This window comes from Trachypithecus francoisi, unplaced genomic scaffold (assembly GCF_009764315.1).
Source record: "Trachypithecus francoisi isolate TF-2019V2 unplaced genomic scaffold, Tfra_2.0 Lachesis_group0, whole genome shotgun sequence".
NCBI lineage: Eukaryota > Metazoa > Chordata > Mammalia > Primates > Cercopithecidae > Trachypithecus > Trachypithecus francoisi.
The window spans coordinates 26,814,765-26,833,570 of NW_022681453.1; the positions used below are offsets into that span (position 1 = coordinate 26,814,765).

Below are 18,806 nucleotides of genomic sequence, written 5' to 3' on the forward strand. Positions count from 1 at the left end.
GTTAGCCAGGATGGTCTCGATCTCCTGATCTCATGATCCACCCGCCTCAGCCTCCCAAAGTGCTGGGATTACAGGCGTGAGTCACTGCGCCCAGCCAGGAATGGCTTCTTGACCCGTCTCCTCCCTAGAGGGTTGGGGCAGGAGGCAGCTGTTTTCTCCTGGGGTTATTTCTTGGCTGGTTAATATGTAAAGTGCTTAGAATGGCACTTGGCATACAGTGTACAGGAAGTGCACATTACTGACAAGATGGCCAGCACATCGTGATCATTACTAGTTGCAGATAGGCCGTGTGAGGCCATTCCCTTCTAGAGACTGATTTGTAATGGACCTGAGGAGACAGCAGCTGAATCACGTGCAGGATAGAAATGACAACAGCACCAATGACAAACACTTCTGTCTACCAGTTACGGCACCACAGGCCAGGCATCACGCTGAGTCATCTCATTACCTGCGTACAACCACCAGACTAAATGGGAGTTACTCGCTGCCTTTCATAGATGAGGAAACTGAAGCTCAGAGATGGTAAGTAACTCTCCCAAGGCCACACAGCTGGCAAGTGTCATCCCAGATTTGTCTCATGCAGGACCACTTACGCCCATCCATGAGGCTCAGCCTGTGGGATGACGAAGGCCCTGCCCCTGGGAAGCTCGCCGTCAGTGGTAGAGTCCAAATTTGGAACTTTATCCTGAGTACCCTGAATTTGCTAAGGGATAGAGAGAGAAGGCTGTGGACTCTGCCTTGGCGTAGATCTCTACCCTGACACTTCCTAGCTCTTTCACCCCTTAACTTCTCCATGCCTAAGTTTCGCATCTGAGAAATGGGGATAACAAAAGTGTTGATGAGAAGATAAATGAGATAACTGAAGCTGCTTGCATAGGTGGTGCATAGTAAGTGCTCAATAAATCCATCTGTTAAAAGCTTTATCACTGATATTCCCAGAAGAATTCTCAAATTTCCAAGGGCCACCCTCTTCCACCTGAGTGGATGGGCGAAGCAGTGGCTGGTTAACCTCAAGGAAACTCTGGTCGCTCTTCCAGCATTTGGAGTTGGCTGCTTCATGCCAGATAATGCTGCCTCTGGGCTGGACTGCTGCAGACAAAAGCCCTGATGTGATTTGGCTGGGTCCCCACCCAAATCTCATCTTGAATTGTAGTTCCCATAATCCATGTGGGAAGGGACCTGGTGGGAGGTGATTGGATCATGCGGGCAGTTACCCCATGCTGTTCTCATGATAGTGAGTGAGTTCTCACGAGATCTGAGGGTTTTATTAGGGACTTTTCTCCCTTTCCTCAGCACTTCTCCTCCTTGTCGCCCTGTGAAGAAAGTGCCTTTCCTTCCCTTCGCCTTCTGCCATGACTGTAAGTTTTCTGAGGCCTCCCCTGCCATATGGAACTGTGAGTCAATTAAACCTCTTTTCTTTATACATTTCCCAGTCTTGGGTATTTCTTCATAGTAGCATGAGAATGAACTAATACAAGCCCCAATGTGCAAGGAGGCCCTGCCCAGGGGCCCCCAACATCAGCTCCATCCCCTTCACTCCTCACTCCCAGTCTAAGATCAGCAGAATCTTGACAACTGGCCCTGTATTCCCAGAGAGGGTGTCATTATGAGCAGGTGGGGGTGTCACAGGTGTGGCTTCAGCAGGATGAGCCCAGCCAGTATGATGTTTGCCCAACCTGGATGGCTCCTCCAATCAGGCACGTACTGTTGATGTTCTGCAGCATCTGTTTATGGGCAGGTCCCTGATGGAAACTCAGCCCAGAGAGCCTTGACAGCTTGGTTGAGAGCAGCTGGGGAAGTGCTGCTTCAGGGATTGCTTCCTGGGTTCTGGGAACCCCACCCACTGCACTGGGCTGTGATGCCTGCAAAAGAGGGAGGCTCAGAGAGCTCTGAGACAGCTGTTTGGATCTGATTCCTGGGTTTTCCATTGACCTACTGTGTAGCCTTCACAAGGCATCTGACTTCTCTGAGCTGTTTCTCCTCCGTAAAATGGGGAAAACAATAGTGCCGACTTCATGGGGTTATTGTGGGATGGTGCACGTAAAGTATTTGGATAGAGCTCTGCACATAGTAATTACTAACTAAATGGTAAATTATTTTTTGAAATGAAATTGTTTGTTGCCAAATTGCTCTGTGAGAATGAAGACAGGGAGGAGGTGAGTCACAGACTGCAGATTGCGTGTTTTTTTTTTTTTCCTTCGTAGCAGCAGGTTCTTAACTCTGGGAAACCAGCTTTCTTAAGGATCTGACAAGGCCATGTTCTCTCTTCCTTTGGAAAGTCTACATGTCCTCGCATACACATAGCATTTTGCATCCAACTTCATAGAAACTCACCCATGAACCTAAAAGCAAAATCTATGCCAAAGAAAGAATAAAGGATGTGCACCAACATATATCTACTAAGATGTGAAGGAGCGAAAACAACCTAAATATCCAAAAATCAGGGATTGGTCTAAAAAACTGTGGCATGTTGGTATCAGTGGAATGCTATGCACCCATGAAAAATGTCTTGCACTGGGCACAGTGGCTCACACCTCTAATCCTGGCACATTGGGAGGTTGAGGGGGGCAGATCACTTGAGCCCAGGAGTTAGAGATGAGCCTAGGCAACATCGCGATAACTCATCTCCACAAAAAATACAAAAATTAGCTGGGCCTGCTGGCACATACCTATACTGCCAGCTACTTGGGAGGCTGAGATGGGAAGCTCACTTGAGCCAGGAAGGTCGAGGCTGAAGTGAGCTGTGGTCACACCACTGCACTCCAGCCTAGGTGACGGAGAGACAGAGAGAGACCCAGTAAAAAAAAAAAAAGAAAAAGGGCCCATGTAACCAGGTGGAGGGGTGAAAATCTGCACAGACTCGTGCCACAGTGTCACAGTAGTATACTTGCTGATTTTTCTACAATAATAATGTATCATTTGAGAAATAAAGAAATGAGAAAAGTTTGAAAAATGGCAGAGCTAAGTTCACCTCTTAAAATAATAAAAATAGGCCGGGCGCGGTGGCTCAAGCCTGTAATCCCAGCACTTTGGGAGGCCGAGACGGGTGGATCATGAGGTCAGGAGATCGAGACCATCCTGGCTAACACGGTGAAACCCCGTCTCTACTAAAAAATACAAAAAACTAGCCGGGCGATGTGGTGGGCACCTGTAGTCCCAGCTACTTGGGAGGCTGAGGCAGGAGAATGGCATGAACCCGAGAGGAGGAGCTTGCAGTGAGCTGAGATCCAGCCACTGCACTCCAGCCTGGGTGACAGAGCAAGACTCCGTCTCAAAAAAAAAAAAAAAAAAAAAAATAATAATAATAAAAATAAAGTATTGTGGGAAGTATCAGAAAATAAACAGGAAAAAAATCCAATCTCCTATCATCTCCCACCTGCCTGTTATCAGTTATCTTTATGCACAGTTTGGAGTCACGTTTATTTTTATTGTACCAGCAGCCATGTGGGTCTCTTCCTTCCTGGGAAGCAACTCTAGTTGACTCTCCACTCCCACGCTGCGGGAATTGACGGCGCTCAGGGAGCAGTTTCTACCACTGTCCTCCCCATTACCTCCTCCATTGGGGCTTCAGTTACCGCCTATCTGGAAGGACCCGTACTGCTGATGGTCGGCAGCTCCATATCGCCAGCCATGACTCTGCCCTGAATTCCAAGGGAGCCAACTGCCTGTTTTGTCAGACAACACCGACAAAAATAGCAGCCATTTGTTGAGCTCACACTATGTGTCAAGGACTGTGCTCAGTAGATTCTATTACTGATCTATTTTATAGATGAGGAAACTGAGGCTGAGAGATCGAGGAGGTGGCCAAGGTTACAGAGCTAGTGAGACGGGGAGCAGGAGTCAAACTGCAGGTTGTCTGACTTCACTGCCCAGGCTTCTCATGCTGTGCTAGAGCTGACTCCAGTGAGCTGACTTCAGCCCTCCCATGCCAAGGTCCTTGGTCTGGTTTCCCAGACTCCACCAACCTCTGGTCCCTGTGTCCTCTCTCTTACAGCACTCAACCCTCTTCCTGCCCTGCCTAGCCCCTGGCTGCTGTTCTAGCCTGACCAAGTTGCTCTCAGTGCCCTGAGTGCCAGCAAGGCTTCTCTCCTCTGGCCTTTGTACAAGCAGATCTTTCTATCTAGAACACTGTTGCCCTCCTCTTTGCCTGGCTCCTTCCTTCAGGACTCTGCTTAGATGGCGTCTCCTCCAGGAAGCCTTCCCTCATATTTCCCTCTCTAGGATTGGGTGCCCTAGGGCCGTATCTCCCTGGGAGAGGTGAGTCTTGGGGAGGCTTAACCCTCCCAAGTGCTCAGCTTCCCACAGCTGCCAAGTCCTTGCCCTGGTATGGTGGAGACTGATAGGCAGGATGCAGAAGGTGGAAGTCCAACCCTTATGGTCTGTCCAAGGTCTATATATTACATCTGCCTCAGACAGACTTCTGGCTCTGGCTGCTGCAGGTGCCACAACTGCCTGCAGCCTGCTGTCCCTGGGAAGTGCCAGTGGGCTGGACTGGACCAGCATCAGTCACTAGGGGAAGTCAATCTCTCTTCAGTGTTCACCTGGCTGAGCCTGAATGGGAGATCCCTGGAAAAACTGCCACTGAAACTTTCCACTGACTGGCCTGGCTCTGGCTCCAGAGGAAAGAGAGCCCGTGGCCATTTCAGGGTGGAGCTCATTAGCTGTGCTGTCCCAGGCCAGATTCACAGAGAGGAGGTGCCAGTGGGATGTGACTAAAAAGAATTTCTGTGCCACCAGGTCCTAGCTGTGGGATTTTGGAGTCCTGTTTAGGGCTTTTTTATTTTTTATTTTTGCATCTATGTCATGAGTGAATTGGCCTGTAATTTACTTTTCTTTGATTGTCCTTGTTTAATTTCAATATAAGTTATTTTATTATAAAATGAAGTGGGAATTGTTCCTTAATTTTCTATTATCTAGAAGACTCTGCCTGAAACCAAACTGATGAATTCCTCTAAAGTTTAATAGAACTCACCTATAAAACTGCTGTTCTAATAGTAACTCATGATTCAATTTCTTTTTTTTTTTTTTGAGATGCAGTTTTTCTCTTGTCGCTCAGGCTGGAGTGTAGTGGCATGATCTTGGCTCACTGCAACCTTTGCCTCTTGGGTTAAGTGATTCTTTTGCCTCAGCCTCCCAAGTATCTGGGATTACAGGGGCCTGCCACCATGTCCGGCTAATTTTTGTATTTTTAGTAGAGATGGGGTTTTGCCTTGTTGGCCAGGCTGGTCTTGAACTCCTGACCTCAATTGATCCACCCACCTTGGCCTCCCAAAGTGCTGGGATTACAGGTGTGAGCCACCATACATGGATGATTCAATTTCTTTAACTGTTATTAACTCACTCTGTTACACAGGCTGGTGGAATGCAGTGGCATGATCTCAGCTCACTGCAATTTCCACCACCCAGGTTCAAGTGATTCTACCACCTCAGCCTCCTGAGTAGCTGGGATTACAGGTGCACACTACCACATCTGGCTAATTTTTGTATTTTCAGTAGAGATGGGGTTTCACTATGTTGGCCAGGCTGGTTTTGAGCTCTTAACCTCAAGTGATCTGCCCACCTTGCCCTCCCAAAGTGCTGGGGTTACAGGCGTGAGCCACCATGTCTGGCCCAAGCCAATTTTGTTCAACAATATTTTCTAGATGTTTCTTAAAGCCAACTACATCATTCTGTAGTACCTTTTTAAAGAAACCAACTTTTGGCCATCTTCAATATCATGTATTTTTTTTTCTTTAATTTTGGTTCTTATTTTAGTTTTTTCATGACTTTTACATTCTTTAGATTGTTTCTGTTGTTCTTTTACCAACTTCGTAACTTTGACATTTAGCTCAGTAAGTCTCAGTCTTCTTTTCAATGTGCATTTAAAACTATAACCTTCTTCTTAAGGACCATTTTAGCTGCTTCCTCCAAGTTTTAATATATAGTATTTTCATTGTCATTTGAATCTAAAGATTTTCTTGTGCCCTTACAGAGACAACATGCTGATGGGGAAAGTTAGATTTGAAACAGTTAAAGAAATAATCAAAGAAGGAAATTTCAGATGATGGTAAGCTCTGTGAAGCAACTGCAGGACTTGGGACCAAGATGGGGGGAATTTAGCTGGAGGGAAGATGGAGAAGGCCAGTGCAGTGGCTTACACCTGTAACACCAGAACTTTGGGAGGCTGAGGTGTGTGGATTCCTTGAGCCCAGAAGTTGGAGACCAGCCTGGGCAACATGGTGAGGCACTGTCTCAAAAAAATTACAAAAATTAGCTGGGCATGGTAGTGTGTGCCTGTAATCCCAGCTACTCAGGAAGTTGAGGTAGGAGGATCACTTGAGCCCTGAAGGCAGAGGTTGCAATGAGCCAAGGTTTCGCCACTGCACTCCAGCCTGGGTGACAGAGCCAGACCCCGTCTTAAAAAAAAAAAAAAAAAAAAAAAAAAGACTTGTCTCTGAGCTGAACAAGAAGGGGTCAATCATGAGGAGACCTAGGCAAAGGTGCACAGGTGGAGGGAACAATGGAGACAAAAGCTCTGAGATGGGGAAGAGATCGACCTGTCAGAGATACCTGTGGAGCCCAGTGTGTATGGAGTAGGAAGCCCAGAGCATGATCAGCCAGGGCCTGTGGAGTTCCTTGTAACTGCTCTTGAAGAGTTTTGCCAGAGAGAAGAGAGGATCAGATTCAGAATTAAAGTAGCTCATTCTGGCTCTGTCATATGGGAACCCACTGCAGCTGGACAGGAGCTACATTGGACTTGAGGCCCCAGGAGAGCAGCTGGCAGAGGATGGATGGGTCTCAGCCAGAGGGATGCAGAACTTCGGGTGCCGGAGAAGAGTGTCCACCAAGTACAGAGGTCCAGGGGTACAGGCATGACTGTTAAGGGTTGAATTGTATCTCCCCAAAGGAATGTTGAAGTCCTAGCTCCTACCTATGAATGTGACTTTATTTGCAAATGTAGATTTGGAAAGCAGATGTAGTCAAGTTAAGATGAGGGCATTAGGGTAGGCCCTAATTGAATCTGACTGGTGTCCTTATAAGAGGAGAACACACACACACACACACACACACAACACCACCACCACCACCACTACTGTGATGACAAGGGCAGAACACCACGGATTGCAGGCAACACCAAAAGCTAAGAGAAGGGCATGGAACAGATCCTCTGAGAGCCTTCTGAAGAGCTGGCCCCGCCAACACCCTGATTTCAGCTTTTAGCCTCCAGAACTGTGTGAAAATAAACTGTTGTTTTCAGCTACCCAGTTTATTTTCTTTTCTTTTCTCTTTTCTTTTCTTTCTCTCTCTCTCTCTCTCTCTCTCTTTCTTTCTTTTTTTTCGAGATGGAGTTTTGCTGTCTCCAGGCTGGAGTGCAGGGGGGCGATCTCAGCTCACTGCAACCCCCACCTCTTGGATTCAAGTGATTCTTCTGCCTCAGCCTCCCAAACAGCTGGAACTATAGGCGCGCGCCACCACACTTGGCTAATTTTTTGTATTTTTAGTAGAGATGGTCTCGATCTCTTGACCTTGTCATCTGCCTGCCTTGGCCTCCCAAAGTGCTGGGATTACAGGCGTGAGCCACTGCACCTGGCCTTGGCTACCCAGTTTCTGATCATTTGTTATGGCCATCCCAGGAAACTCCCATGTCACTTCACAGTGCCTGCTTGTGATGGCAGAGTCAGCATGGGACCTTCACAGGCGATGGCCGTTTCAGGGCCCGCAGGTCTCACTGGCAGGCCTCTTCCTGAGCAGGCACCACATCATACACCCCAGAATGACCGCTACCTATTCCCAGAGCTCAGGTGGGTAGAGAAAAATCCCTGATGGTCCCTCAAAAGGACAGATACCGCCCCGTTTCTGGCTGAGTTCCTGCAGGTTCTGGGTGTGACATCCCTATAGGACACCTCAGGCCCCGTCCTGAGCTTCCTGAGGAGCGGGATGTCACCTAGAACAAGCCAGGCTCCAGCTTCCCTGGGGCAGCCTTTGTCATCTTAGATTTTAGATGAAAAAGAAAGTTCCAGCTCCTCCCCTCTGCCCCAGGCCCTGAGATCTGATCTCTCACTTACACAAAGCCCCTTGTTCAAGTTAGTTTGGGAGACACAATGTTCTGAAAGCTGATCCCTGGGGCCCAGGAAGGGAGCTGCGTTTTTGGGTTTCTGCCTGCAAGAAAGCTGGCTTTTGATTTGGCCCCTCCTGCCCCACCTCCAAACCCTTTCAAGATAGAAATTAAATTCTCCTGAACTTTAGGCCCCTCTTCAGTGCTACTCCCAGGGGAGTGGAGCCACTACCTACTATTAACTCTGCCTTGCACAACGTGAAGATTTACTCTGGCTTGAGATGAACAGCTTCAATCCTGATGCATGAAAAACAAGTCGATGAGAACGTGAGCTGTGGAGTCAGAAGTATCCAAGTTCAAGTCCCAGCTCTGGCACTTGTTGGCTCTGTGATCTTGAGTCGTGAACTCAACCTCTTTGAGTCAGGTGTCTGCTTTGGTGAAATGGGGACCTCGACACCTTTGTCGCTGGGTTTGTGGTGAGGATTCCATGGTGGTTCAATTATTAGAAGGCTTTCTCATTTATCTTCAGGAAGTGCCATTTTGCAGATGAGAAGGACTGAGTGAGGCTCAAGGGTGTAGGCCCAGGTTGGCTGTGTTGTGCAAGGTTTCTTCAAGGCCTTGGCTTTTGGTGCATGTGGGGGAATCTGAACACTAGCCTGCTTTTGCGCAGTGTAATCTTATCTGAGCCCTTTGCGGCTGTGAAATGGGGAAAACTACCCATGCCAGGCTGCTCAGAGAAGCCAGTGATGCTGCTCACATGAGGCCCTCGCTCTGCACCTGGCGTAGAATTGGCCCTCCAAAGAATGGCTGTTGCTGCCCTCTCTTCTTCTCCCCTGCCTCACTTTACCCCTAAACCGGTGGGCAGCACAGCTACCTTCTCTGCTTTGATATGGAGCCCAGAGTGGGAGCCCAGAGAGGGAGGTCATCTTGCCCAGGGTCCCTCATTCAGGGCCCCTGAGGCGAATATTTTATTTCTTATTCGTAAACGAGGAAGATTGGATTAGGAGGAGGTAGACTAAGATAAAAGTGGATTTAAAAAGAATTAGGCCGGGCGCGGTGGCTCAAGCCTGTAATCCCAGCACTTTGGGAGGCCGAGACGGGCAGATCACGAGGTCAGGAGATCGAGACCATCCTGGCTAACCCGGTGAAACCCCGTCTCTACTAAAAAAATACAAAAATCTAGCCGGGTGAAGTGGCGGGCGCCTGTGGTCCCAGCTACTCCGGAGGCTGAGGCAGGAGAATGGCGTAAACCCGGGAGGCGGAGCTTGCAGTGAGCTGAGATCCGGCCACTGCACTCCAGCCCGGGCTACAGAGTGAGACTCCGTCTCAAAAAGAAAAAAAAAAAAAAATGAAAAGAATTAAAATAATTTCCTTCTTTCTACTGTCTTGGAAATGAGATTTGGCCCCAAGGCCCGAGGATGGGGGGAAGGCGGCCATCTTGGCCCCCTGTGACCTCTTCCTCTCTTCAGGTCTTAGAACATCTGGGAGTGAAGAAGGGCCCCGGTGGGCACCTGGATGGTGGTGTTGGGGCAGGGGGTGAAGTCGGGGGGCAGGTTTGGGGTTTCTTCAATTCTGTTTCTGGGGGACTTTCTCTTTGTGATTTACCTCTTGTGTCTTTGTCTCTCTGTCTCTCTCTTTCTTTCTCTCTGAGCTCTATTTTGAATAATGAGCAAAAGAAAGAAGACAGAAAAAAAATGCTCTCCTTGATCAAAGAGTCTGAGGTAGAAACATAGTTGTGATTGTTTTTTTTCTTTGAGACAAGATCTTATTCTGTCACCCAGGATGGAGTGCAGTGGTGCTATCACGACTCACTGCAGCCTCGACCTCCTGGACTCAAGCAATCCTCCTGCTTCAGCCTCCTGAGTAGCTGGGACTACAGGTGAACCACCATACCCAACTAATTAGTTTTTCTTTTTTTGTAGAGATGGGTCTCACTATGTTGCCCAGGCTGGTCTTGAATTCCTGGGCTCAAGTGATCCTCCCACCTTGGCCTCCCAAATTGTTGGGATTACAGGCATGAGCCACTGTACCCGGACTTTACATAGTTGTTTTTTGAGGAGAGGATGGCATGGCAGGGTAAGTGCAGGGTAGCTGGGATAAGTTAAGGTGCCACCGAACCAGACCTGTGGCAGTCCCTAACTCCAGAACCTGGAATTTGGGGGCCCCTGCGAGGCTTCTGAAGAGGAGCTGGAAAAGCAAGTTCTTTCAGTTCCTGGGACATGCCACAGCCTCTCATACCTCCAGGACTTGGCAGATGCTATTCCCTGCTGGAAACCTCTCCCTGCCTCCTGACCTGATTCACCCTTCTTCATCCTTCACCTCTCGGCCTCGAGGATCCCCCTTCAGTGCCCCAGGTCCTATCTGCTTCCCTCATCGTAGCACCCAGCACTTGCTCTGTCACTGGGGGTGGCTTATTTCTCTCCCATGGGGCTGTGCACCCCAAGGGTGAGCCTAAGTCCCATTCACTCATCTATCTCCAGTGCCTGGGTCCCTGGTACCCAGTAGGTGTCCAGACAACATTTGTTGAATAAATGATGAACAAACCATGAGGGATTTTGCATTTGGCCAGGAAGTTGTGCAGGTGGAAAGTGTGTGTAAATGTGTGTATGTGTGTGTGGTGGGGAGGTGGAGGCAGAGTGAGGAATGTGAGAATTTGGATCAGAGCCTTAGAGCCATTGGAGGGGAAGGAGGGACATGTGGGGGAAACTGAGGGACCCAGTCATTGTCCCTCCCCCCAGCCTGAGGTTCTGCATGGATCTGTCCATGAGATTGGCCTTCAACCCAGGGAGGCTGAGTTACTTCTGGGAAATCAGCATCCTTCTCTCCTGCCCTCCCTACCTTAATTAATTTATGGAGCACCTTCTGTGTCACAATGGTAAGCGAAAAATCAAACAGCCTCCCTTCCCTCATGGATAAATCACAGAACTAAACATGAAATCACAGAGTGGTCAGGGTGGAGGAGAGACCAGAGAGCTCTGTGAGTGTGATGGGGTTTGCCTAGCCCGGGGAAGTGGGGAGAGTGATGGTGTCACGGGGTCCCTGAGGAACTTGACCCCCTTCTAATCTCTCTGGCCTTCCCAGCCACCCCCAATAATCCTACAGGCTTAGCAAAACCTGTAGGCCTGGTTATGCACATGTGGTTCTGAGACAATCTTGCCCTGCTCTTGCACACTTATCTAATCCCCTCACCCTGTGTAGATATTTGAGATCCACTCAGGGAAAGCTTCCTGGAAAAGTCTCAGCTGAGCCGACATCTTTTTTCCTTTCTTTCTCTTTCGATTCCTCCTCCCTCCCAAGCTGGGCTTTCAGCCCTAAGACTGGATGGGGAAGGTTTTAGTCTTGGAAGAGGCGGTTACAGGGCTGTGAGGGATGACGAAGCAGCATACTCCTCCTGGGCAGACCCAGCCAGCACCTGGGGGCACATGGCTCCACTGGCAGAGGGTGGGCCAGACGTCCCGCTAACCCGTTCTCTGGTTTGGTTGTCTTTGTGCAGTGCCCAACCTGTACACCTGTTTGAAGCAGCCCTGGGCATTGGAACCTCGAACCCAGTTTGGGGAAGACCAAGGAAAGAAGGAAGTAAAAGCCCCATTGGGAGGTCTTGGGTAGTAGGAAAACTGCCCTTTCCTGCCTCCAAAGGTCACCCTGCCTGTCTTCAAATGCCCCTTTTGGCTACAGCCAGTCCAGTCCCCACTCCTCCTCTATAACCACCTTCTGCCCCTGGGCTTCCCCAGGGGAGAACTGTCAACTCTAACTTTTTCAGGAGTTTCAGCCCAGGCCATTCTGAAGGTGGGAGTGAAGGAGGTGGCGGCATGGTTCCCAGGGAAGGGGAGGACAGTGTATTTACCAGTTTGCTCAGGCTGGGGAGGAAATCATTCAGAGACTTTCAAAGCTAGTGGGTAAATAGATGGAGTGAAAGGGGAGCCTGAAACTAAATGACAAAGTTCAGCGCTTGGGAAACCATGCTCACAATCCCAGCACGCGTGCTTGCGCCTGACCCTCAGGAATGTGGCCTTCCATGCACAGACATCCCCTTGGCTGGCACTAAGGACTAGGGCTAGCTTTCTGGGGGTGTGACCTGTGCAGCTGCACAGAGCTCTGAGCTCAGAAGGGCCCTGTGCTTGGTTTAATGCTCTGCTATTGCTGTCTTGAGATTCTTAATGATTTTTGAGCAAGGGATCCCACATTTTCATTTTGCACTGAGACTTGCTATGGACAAAGTGACAAGCTCATTTTTATCATGGTTGGGGAGGGCACTGGGAATAATTTAATGCAAACATCTCCATTCCCAGATGGGGACACTGAGACCCAAGGGCAAGAATGCATCCAGGCACTTCTAGAACTTTCTCATTTAGTTCTCACACTAATAATACTAAAGTGGGTACTATTTTAATCCCCATTTTACAGATGAGGAAAGCAAATCTTTTTTTTTTTTTTTTTTTTGTTGAGACGGAGTCTCGCTCTGTCGCCCAGGCTGGAGTGCAGTGGCCGGATCTCAGCTCACTGCAAGCTCCGCCTCCCGGGTTTACGCCATTCTCTCGCCTCAGCCTCCCAAGTAGCTGGGACTACAGGCGCCCGCCATCTCGCCCGGCTAATTTTTTTGTATTTTTTTTTAGTAGAGACGGGGTTTCACCGTGTTAGCCAGGATGGTCTCGATCTCCTGACCTCGTGATCCGCCCGTCTCGGCCTCCAAAGTGCTGGGATTACAGGCTTGAGCCACCGCGCCCGGCCGAGGAAAGCAAATCTTAAACATCACCCAGAGAGTGAGTGCCAGAGGCTTCACTTGACCCCAGACCTCTTCTCCCTGAGTCTGGATGCTTTCCAAACATCTGCATAACGGGGGTTGCAGGGTGGTGGGGAGAACTTGAGCTCAGGATGCAATGTGCCTGGCCTGCCCAGGAGAGTGCTGCCTGGCCAAGCACAGCTCAGTGCAACACTAGCCCTGCCACTTCTTACTGGTGACCTCTGAGCCTCAGTGTCTTAACCTGCGAAATGGGTGTGAGAATGTTAGCCCTTTCCTGGGGCATTCATGAGGATTAAATGCCTAGCTCAGTGTCAGGTGGGGCAGAGGTCTTGGGAATTGCACTGAGGCCTAGGCAAGTAATGACTGGAATTGGCATGAAGGGCAGAGCAGCTTTGAGTGGTGCCCATCCATGAAGTGGGTACAGCAGCCCCTACTTTGCTGGGCTGTGGACGTGTTGGCCGGACAGCATGAAAAAGCATTTAGGGCTGGGCTCACGCCTGTAATCCCAGCACTTTGGGAGGCCAAGGTGGGTGGATCACTTGAGGTCAGGAGTTCGAGACCAGCCTGGCCAACATGACAAAACCCCATCTCTCCTAAAAATACAAAAAATTAGCTGGGCGTGGTGATGCACACCTGTAATCTCAGTTACTCAGGAGACTGAGGCAGGAGAATCGCTTGAATCCGGGAGGTGGAGGTTGCACTGAGCTGAGATTGTGCCACTGCACTCCAACCTGGGTGACAGGGTGAGACTCTGTACTCCCCCACACCTCCCCCAAAAAACATTTAGCATAGTGGCTGCTGGTGGGGTTGGAGCTTGACAATTGACATTCCTCTTCTTCCTTTCTGTCATCTTCCCTCACACCTTGGGATGGAATATCTGTCAGTGCAATTGGAATTCAATTCACATGCCGTCAGAGACTTAGAAGAGCAGGTGGGGCAAGCCCTGGGGCTGGAATGCACAGAAGTGTTGGCTGTGGATAGAAATCAGGAGGGAGTTCCAGGCAGGCAAATGGAGTGAGCAAAGGTGGAGAGGCTGGAATGATCCTGGAGACCAGGGCCCAGTGGGGAGGCTGCTGGGCAGCATGGGGGCTCTGCCTTTGCTGGGGGGTACTTTTTCCTCACCCCCATGAGCTCCTGACACATTTCTCCTCTTGTCCTCGAGCCTCCCATTGTGGACCCAGAAGTCCTATGGGAACCCAGCTGTGGAGTCCCCATAGCACCCAGGAGTGAGGTGCGAGGCCCCATTCCCCTCAGAGAAGCCGTCTGAGGCAGTGGGTAGAGTTGGGGTGATAGGATGGCATGGGCTGTGAGGGCCTCCTGATGAGGTCCTCATGTGTCACTGAGCTGGGCGCAACGAGTTGGAATCCTCTTCTGGGCTGGGCAGCCCTGAGACCAGGCAGGCCCATCCATCATCGGTGGGGAAAATTGTTCAGGGAGCCAGCAGGGCCCAGCCAGATGTATGCCGTCTGGCCTCCGTCAAAATGAACACGCCCTTTCAGGCCATTCATCAAACTTAGCCGTAGTGCTTCTATTTTCTTCCCCTTTTGTTTCAGTCAAGGCAACTTTCTCTTAATGAAGACGAATGCAAAGCAATGAGTGACTTGGTAAACAACAGGGTCAGAGAACAGGACTCTTTCAGGGCCAAAAAAAACCTGGGTGGTGTTGGGTTTGGAGAATGTTTTAGAGAACGAAAGCCAAATGTACGAACCTCCAGGGGCCTATGCTGCTGCCTCCCGCCCTGCAGAAGCTCCACCTGCCGCCTCTAGAGCAGCAGCAACAGGACCGTGTGCCATTCCCTGAGCACCCACTGAGTGCCAGGCACCTCGCCCAAGCCTACTGTGGAAGGTAAATCATCATGCTGCTTGGCAGCTGAGGAAACTGAGGCTCAGAGGGGTTAAATGAGATACCCCGAGAGGGGCTGCAGGGGGATGTGAGTACTGTTGCGTTTCTACCTTCAGAAGTGCCAGCAGTGGGGTTTGCTGTTTGAGAGGCCAGGCTCTTAGGGCGGCCTGGGTCAAATGTTAACTCCACCCTTACTAGCTGGGTGACCCTGAGCCTCTTGCTTAATCTCTCCATGTCTCTGGATTTCTGAGGGATAAAACTCTCCATGTCCAAGAGCTGTTTGAAGATTGAATGAGCGAATTGGTGCAGAAGTGGCAGTACATGGGAGCTGTGCTAGGAACATTTTCCTTTTAGTAGCTCCTTTACGGGTGGCATTACGGTCGCAGCCTGGGGCGCTGGACTTGTGCAGGGGCAGCCTCTGGAAGCTTGTGGTTGTGTCCTCTATCCTGGGCGAGGGCACTGCCTGCTGCTGATTGGGGTGGAGGACGGCATGCCCACATTCTGTTGGTGTCTGTGAACTGGCTGGTGTCTGAGGCCCATGGAGGGTGCTTTTTTTGAACCCATTGCTGCCCCAGGACCTGTAGCCTTGCTGTGCAATGCAAGGACTTAAAATGTGGCTCCCTTCCAGATATCTGGGTTGCAGTCACCTCTCTAATATCAGTGCATGCCCAACGGGTCAAATGTTGAAGCTTCTGGAATGTTCCAAACAGTGTTAGCGGGATTGCTTCTCTGTGTTAAAATACCTTCTTGCAAAAACCCTGATAGAGGACAGGGAACCCACCTTGGTGCCCATGATGGGGCAGATTTTAAAAAATGTCAAGTCTAAGGGAAGTTCAGGTCCTGCCTAAGAAGAACAGAAGCAACAATGTCTGTGTTTTGACTCCTGGCCCAGTGGTCTATCTACCACACCTTTGACCCTTTCAGTGTTCTTCCGCTCTCTCTGCCCACCCTACAGCTGGAGAGAACACTGTCTCTCCTCCTGGGGGTCCATTACAATGAAATGTCCAGCACCCACCCTCCTGTCCATTAAGTAGCAGTCATGCCATTGGGAGACAGATCTCCGGCTCCAAGGATGGGCTCTGGTTGGCCTTAACCAACCACATGATCCCTTCCATCGCCTGCCAGTGTGGGTTTAGGATTCTAGGCAAAGCCTATGCCCCTGACATTCCCCAAGGGACAAAGGTGACTTCACCTAAAAGTGAAGTCCAGACCTTGCCTAAGAGGAATAGAAGCAATGAAGTTGTGTTTTGACTCCTGGCCCAGGGGTCATGTGCCCAGTCACCTCTGCTTCAACTGTCACACACACTCCCAACTATTTTTTACCTGCCTATCAGTCTCCACAACTGACCGGGATGGCCTCAAGGGCAGGGGTTGTGTCTCCTCACCCTTGGCTCCAGCTCCATACAGGCCCTGGCACAGGGCAGCAGGTGCCTGATCAACAGCCTTCTGTGGGAGGTTGGGGTGGGGCTGAGGAAGATGCCATGGACAGAGCTATGGACCAGGAAGGGTGCGATGGGCTGGGCTGTTTGGAGTCAAGCAGAATGGGGTCAAAATCCTACCCAATAAAAATGAGGAATAAAAATAAAACTTTAAACACCGCCCCCCCACCCGGCAAGTGACTGAACGGACCCCCTCTTGGCCAAGGAGACCCCAGAGAAATCTTGAAAACCGAGTTTCTGGCCATGATGGGATGGGAGGCTGCATGTGCCCTGCAGTGCCCCATCCCTTGATAACCTCCATTAGACTTTCTTCCCTAAGAGCTAAACAGAAACCGACCTTTTCAAAAGACTCCATACTGATTTCAATCAACTGCGCCTCCCTTTTGTGGTTTTAACACAAAAACCAACCAGCATTTTTTCTTGACAAGAGACCACCGATCACAGAGCGGTTCTAACCAGTCTGCAGAGGATGCACAGTGAGGGTTTTTGTGCCGCCTGCTTCACCTTTGACATCAGAGGGCTGAAAACTCCACTCTCTGATCACACTAAGGCCAACACTTTTTTTGTATCTGGGGCCCATAAGAGGCATGAAGCTCAGTTGTGCATGCAGATGTTTCTCTTTCATAAATATGCATGACTCCTCCCACAGCTTATTTAATATATATATTTGGCCATGCTGCTCATCATAAATTTCTATTCCCTTTGCCTCTTCCTCAAAATATGAGTTTCTGGATTCTGGTCAGAGGCCATGCTTCCCAGCCTGTCGGAATGGCCACCCTGCAGGCTGCAACCCTTTATGAGAAATAAAGCTCTTCTTTCCAAATTAACAACAGCAACAACAACAGCACCCTGCTCTTTCCCCCACTAGTTGCATGACCCTGGCTAAGAAATTACTTCTTCCTTGAGTTTCTCAACCTTGATGAAACAGGTCATCACTGGTTGTCTGAGGATCAGAGTCCCCCGTTTATTGGGGAGCCTCTGGGCGTGGGGTAGCGCACAAAGCACTTCAAAGGCATCATCTTGTTGAACCTCCCACGAAGCAGGTACCAGCCCCCTTTTATAAACAAGAAGCTGAGGTCCAGAGGGGTTCAGGTCATCGCCACAGTAGGTGGGTGGTGGAGCTGGGACCCGGCAGCCTGCCTATGCCACTGGGATGGCAGTGCTGGGTCACAGTGGGCTGAGAGCAGTGAGCATGTAGGATAATCCCGAGAGCTGGTGAGTAAGTGCAGGCCCCTCCCCTCTTTGCTCCTAAGAGGCTGACCCAGGAGGTCTGACCGGCCCTGAGAAAGTGACTGTTTCACAAGCTCCCTCCTACTCTCCACACCACAACGCTGATGCAGGGGTCCACAGAGCACATTTCCAGAAACACGGCTCAGGCAGTGCTGTCTACAAACCTCTAGCTGAGAGCGCAGGCTTAGAAGGCGAGGGATAATAACATGAACAGAATTCTAATAATAACGGAGCAAAGCCTCTACACAGTGCCAGGCAGTGTTCTAAACACTTTCACTCACTTAATTTTCACAATGATTTTCCAAGGTAGTGATTATTAGTGGCCCTATTTTACAGGTGAGGAAATAAGGTACAGAAAGCTTAAATAACTTGCCCATTGCCCTACAACTGGTAACAGCTGGTTAGTCAACTTTATAATAATAATAATAACAACAATAATTTTAAGATCTTTCCCCTGTATCCACCTGTGTCAGACACTCTCCTGAGGTATGGGGAAGGGGTACCCAGGGAGCTTTTACTCAGGGAAGTAGAGATGTGTGTGGTCAAGACCAGGGAACCAGAGAGATGTGGCTGTCCCCAAGTCTGTCCTAGAGATGGAGAGATAGGACACTGGTTTTTCCCTGAGCCCCAGCCTACTTTCTAGATGCAAGTCTTGGCTGTGAGTTCCAGGAGGAGGGCTGGTGGGCAGTGCCAAATGAAGCTTCAGGGTAGGTGGGTTGGGGCTCCCACTTGCTAGGTCTAGTCTCCCTTCCCATGTCCAGGGCCCCAACAGGACACTTGGGGGTTCCTACCTTCTTCCCCTGGGCTGCTCCCATGGCACGAAGTGGGCACCAGGCCTGGGTGGGCTTCAGGGGCCAGGCTGGGGTCTTCCCTGATGGTGTTGATCTCAGGAGCCAGGACCCAAGGGGCTCCCGGGGCCAGGGCCCCCTGTCCTCTTGTGGCTCATTCTCCCAGGCACAAAGGAGGCTTTCACAGCTGCTCCTAAGCCTGGAGCGCCTCAGACAGGCTTAGGGCGATTGATCCTGACAGAGGGGCCAGTGTCCCCAGGCGGCTTCCATGCCCTTCTTGGGTCCCTGCAGCTCCTCACCTCCCAGAACCCCGCCTTTCTGAGGAAGGGAAACTGAGGCAGCTGGGAACCGAGGGAAGACGCAGGGCACTTCACACACCGGTGGCTCAGGCGCAGCGGGTGACCTCTGGCTGGCCCACTGGGCAGGACTTGGCCTTCTCGTCTTGATGGGCGCCGCTCAGCAGACAGGGCCAGACAGTGGAGGCCATAGGCTGGCTGAGGTGCAGAGCTCTGGGAGGGCTGCGTGGGGATATCAGCTTCAGCTGGACAGCCCCATTAATAACAGACCTTGAAGACGCTTGCGATCTGGGGCTCTCCCACAGCAGAAACTCTGAGAGCAGACTCCTTCATTCAACTGGGCAGCAGGCTGCCTGGGAAGGCTAGAGGGCGGCTGGTCTGGGCTCAGGCCAAGAAAATATCTGGAGGCCGGATTTCAGGCCTGGGGCCAAGTTC

The 18,806-nt window shown here is 50.4% G+C and overlaps 1 protein-coding gene across 1 annotated transcript in view; it reads right to left on the reverse strand.

The window, feature by feature from the left end:
- FAM107A (family with sequence similarity 107 member A) overlaps positions 1-18,806 on the reverse strand; it is a 65,703-nt gene extending 46,897 nt beyond the window's left edge. Inside the window, exon 1 of the mRNA XM_033210284.1 lies at positions 18,079-18,806. Coding sequence (XP_033066175.1) covers positions 18,079-18,102 — 24 coding nt within the window. The 5' untranslated portion in view covers positions 18,103-18,806. The remainder of the gene's footprint in view (positions 1-18,078) is intronic.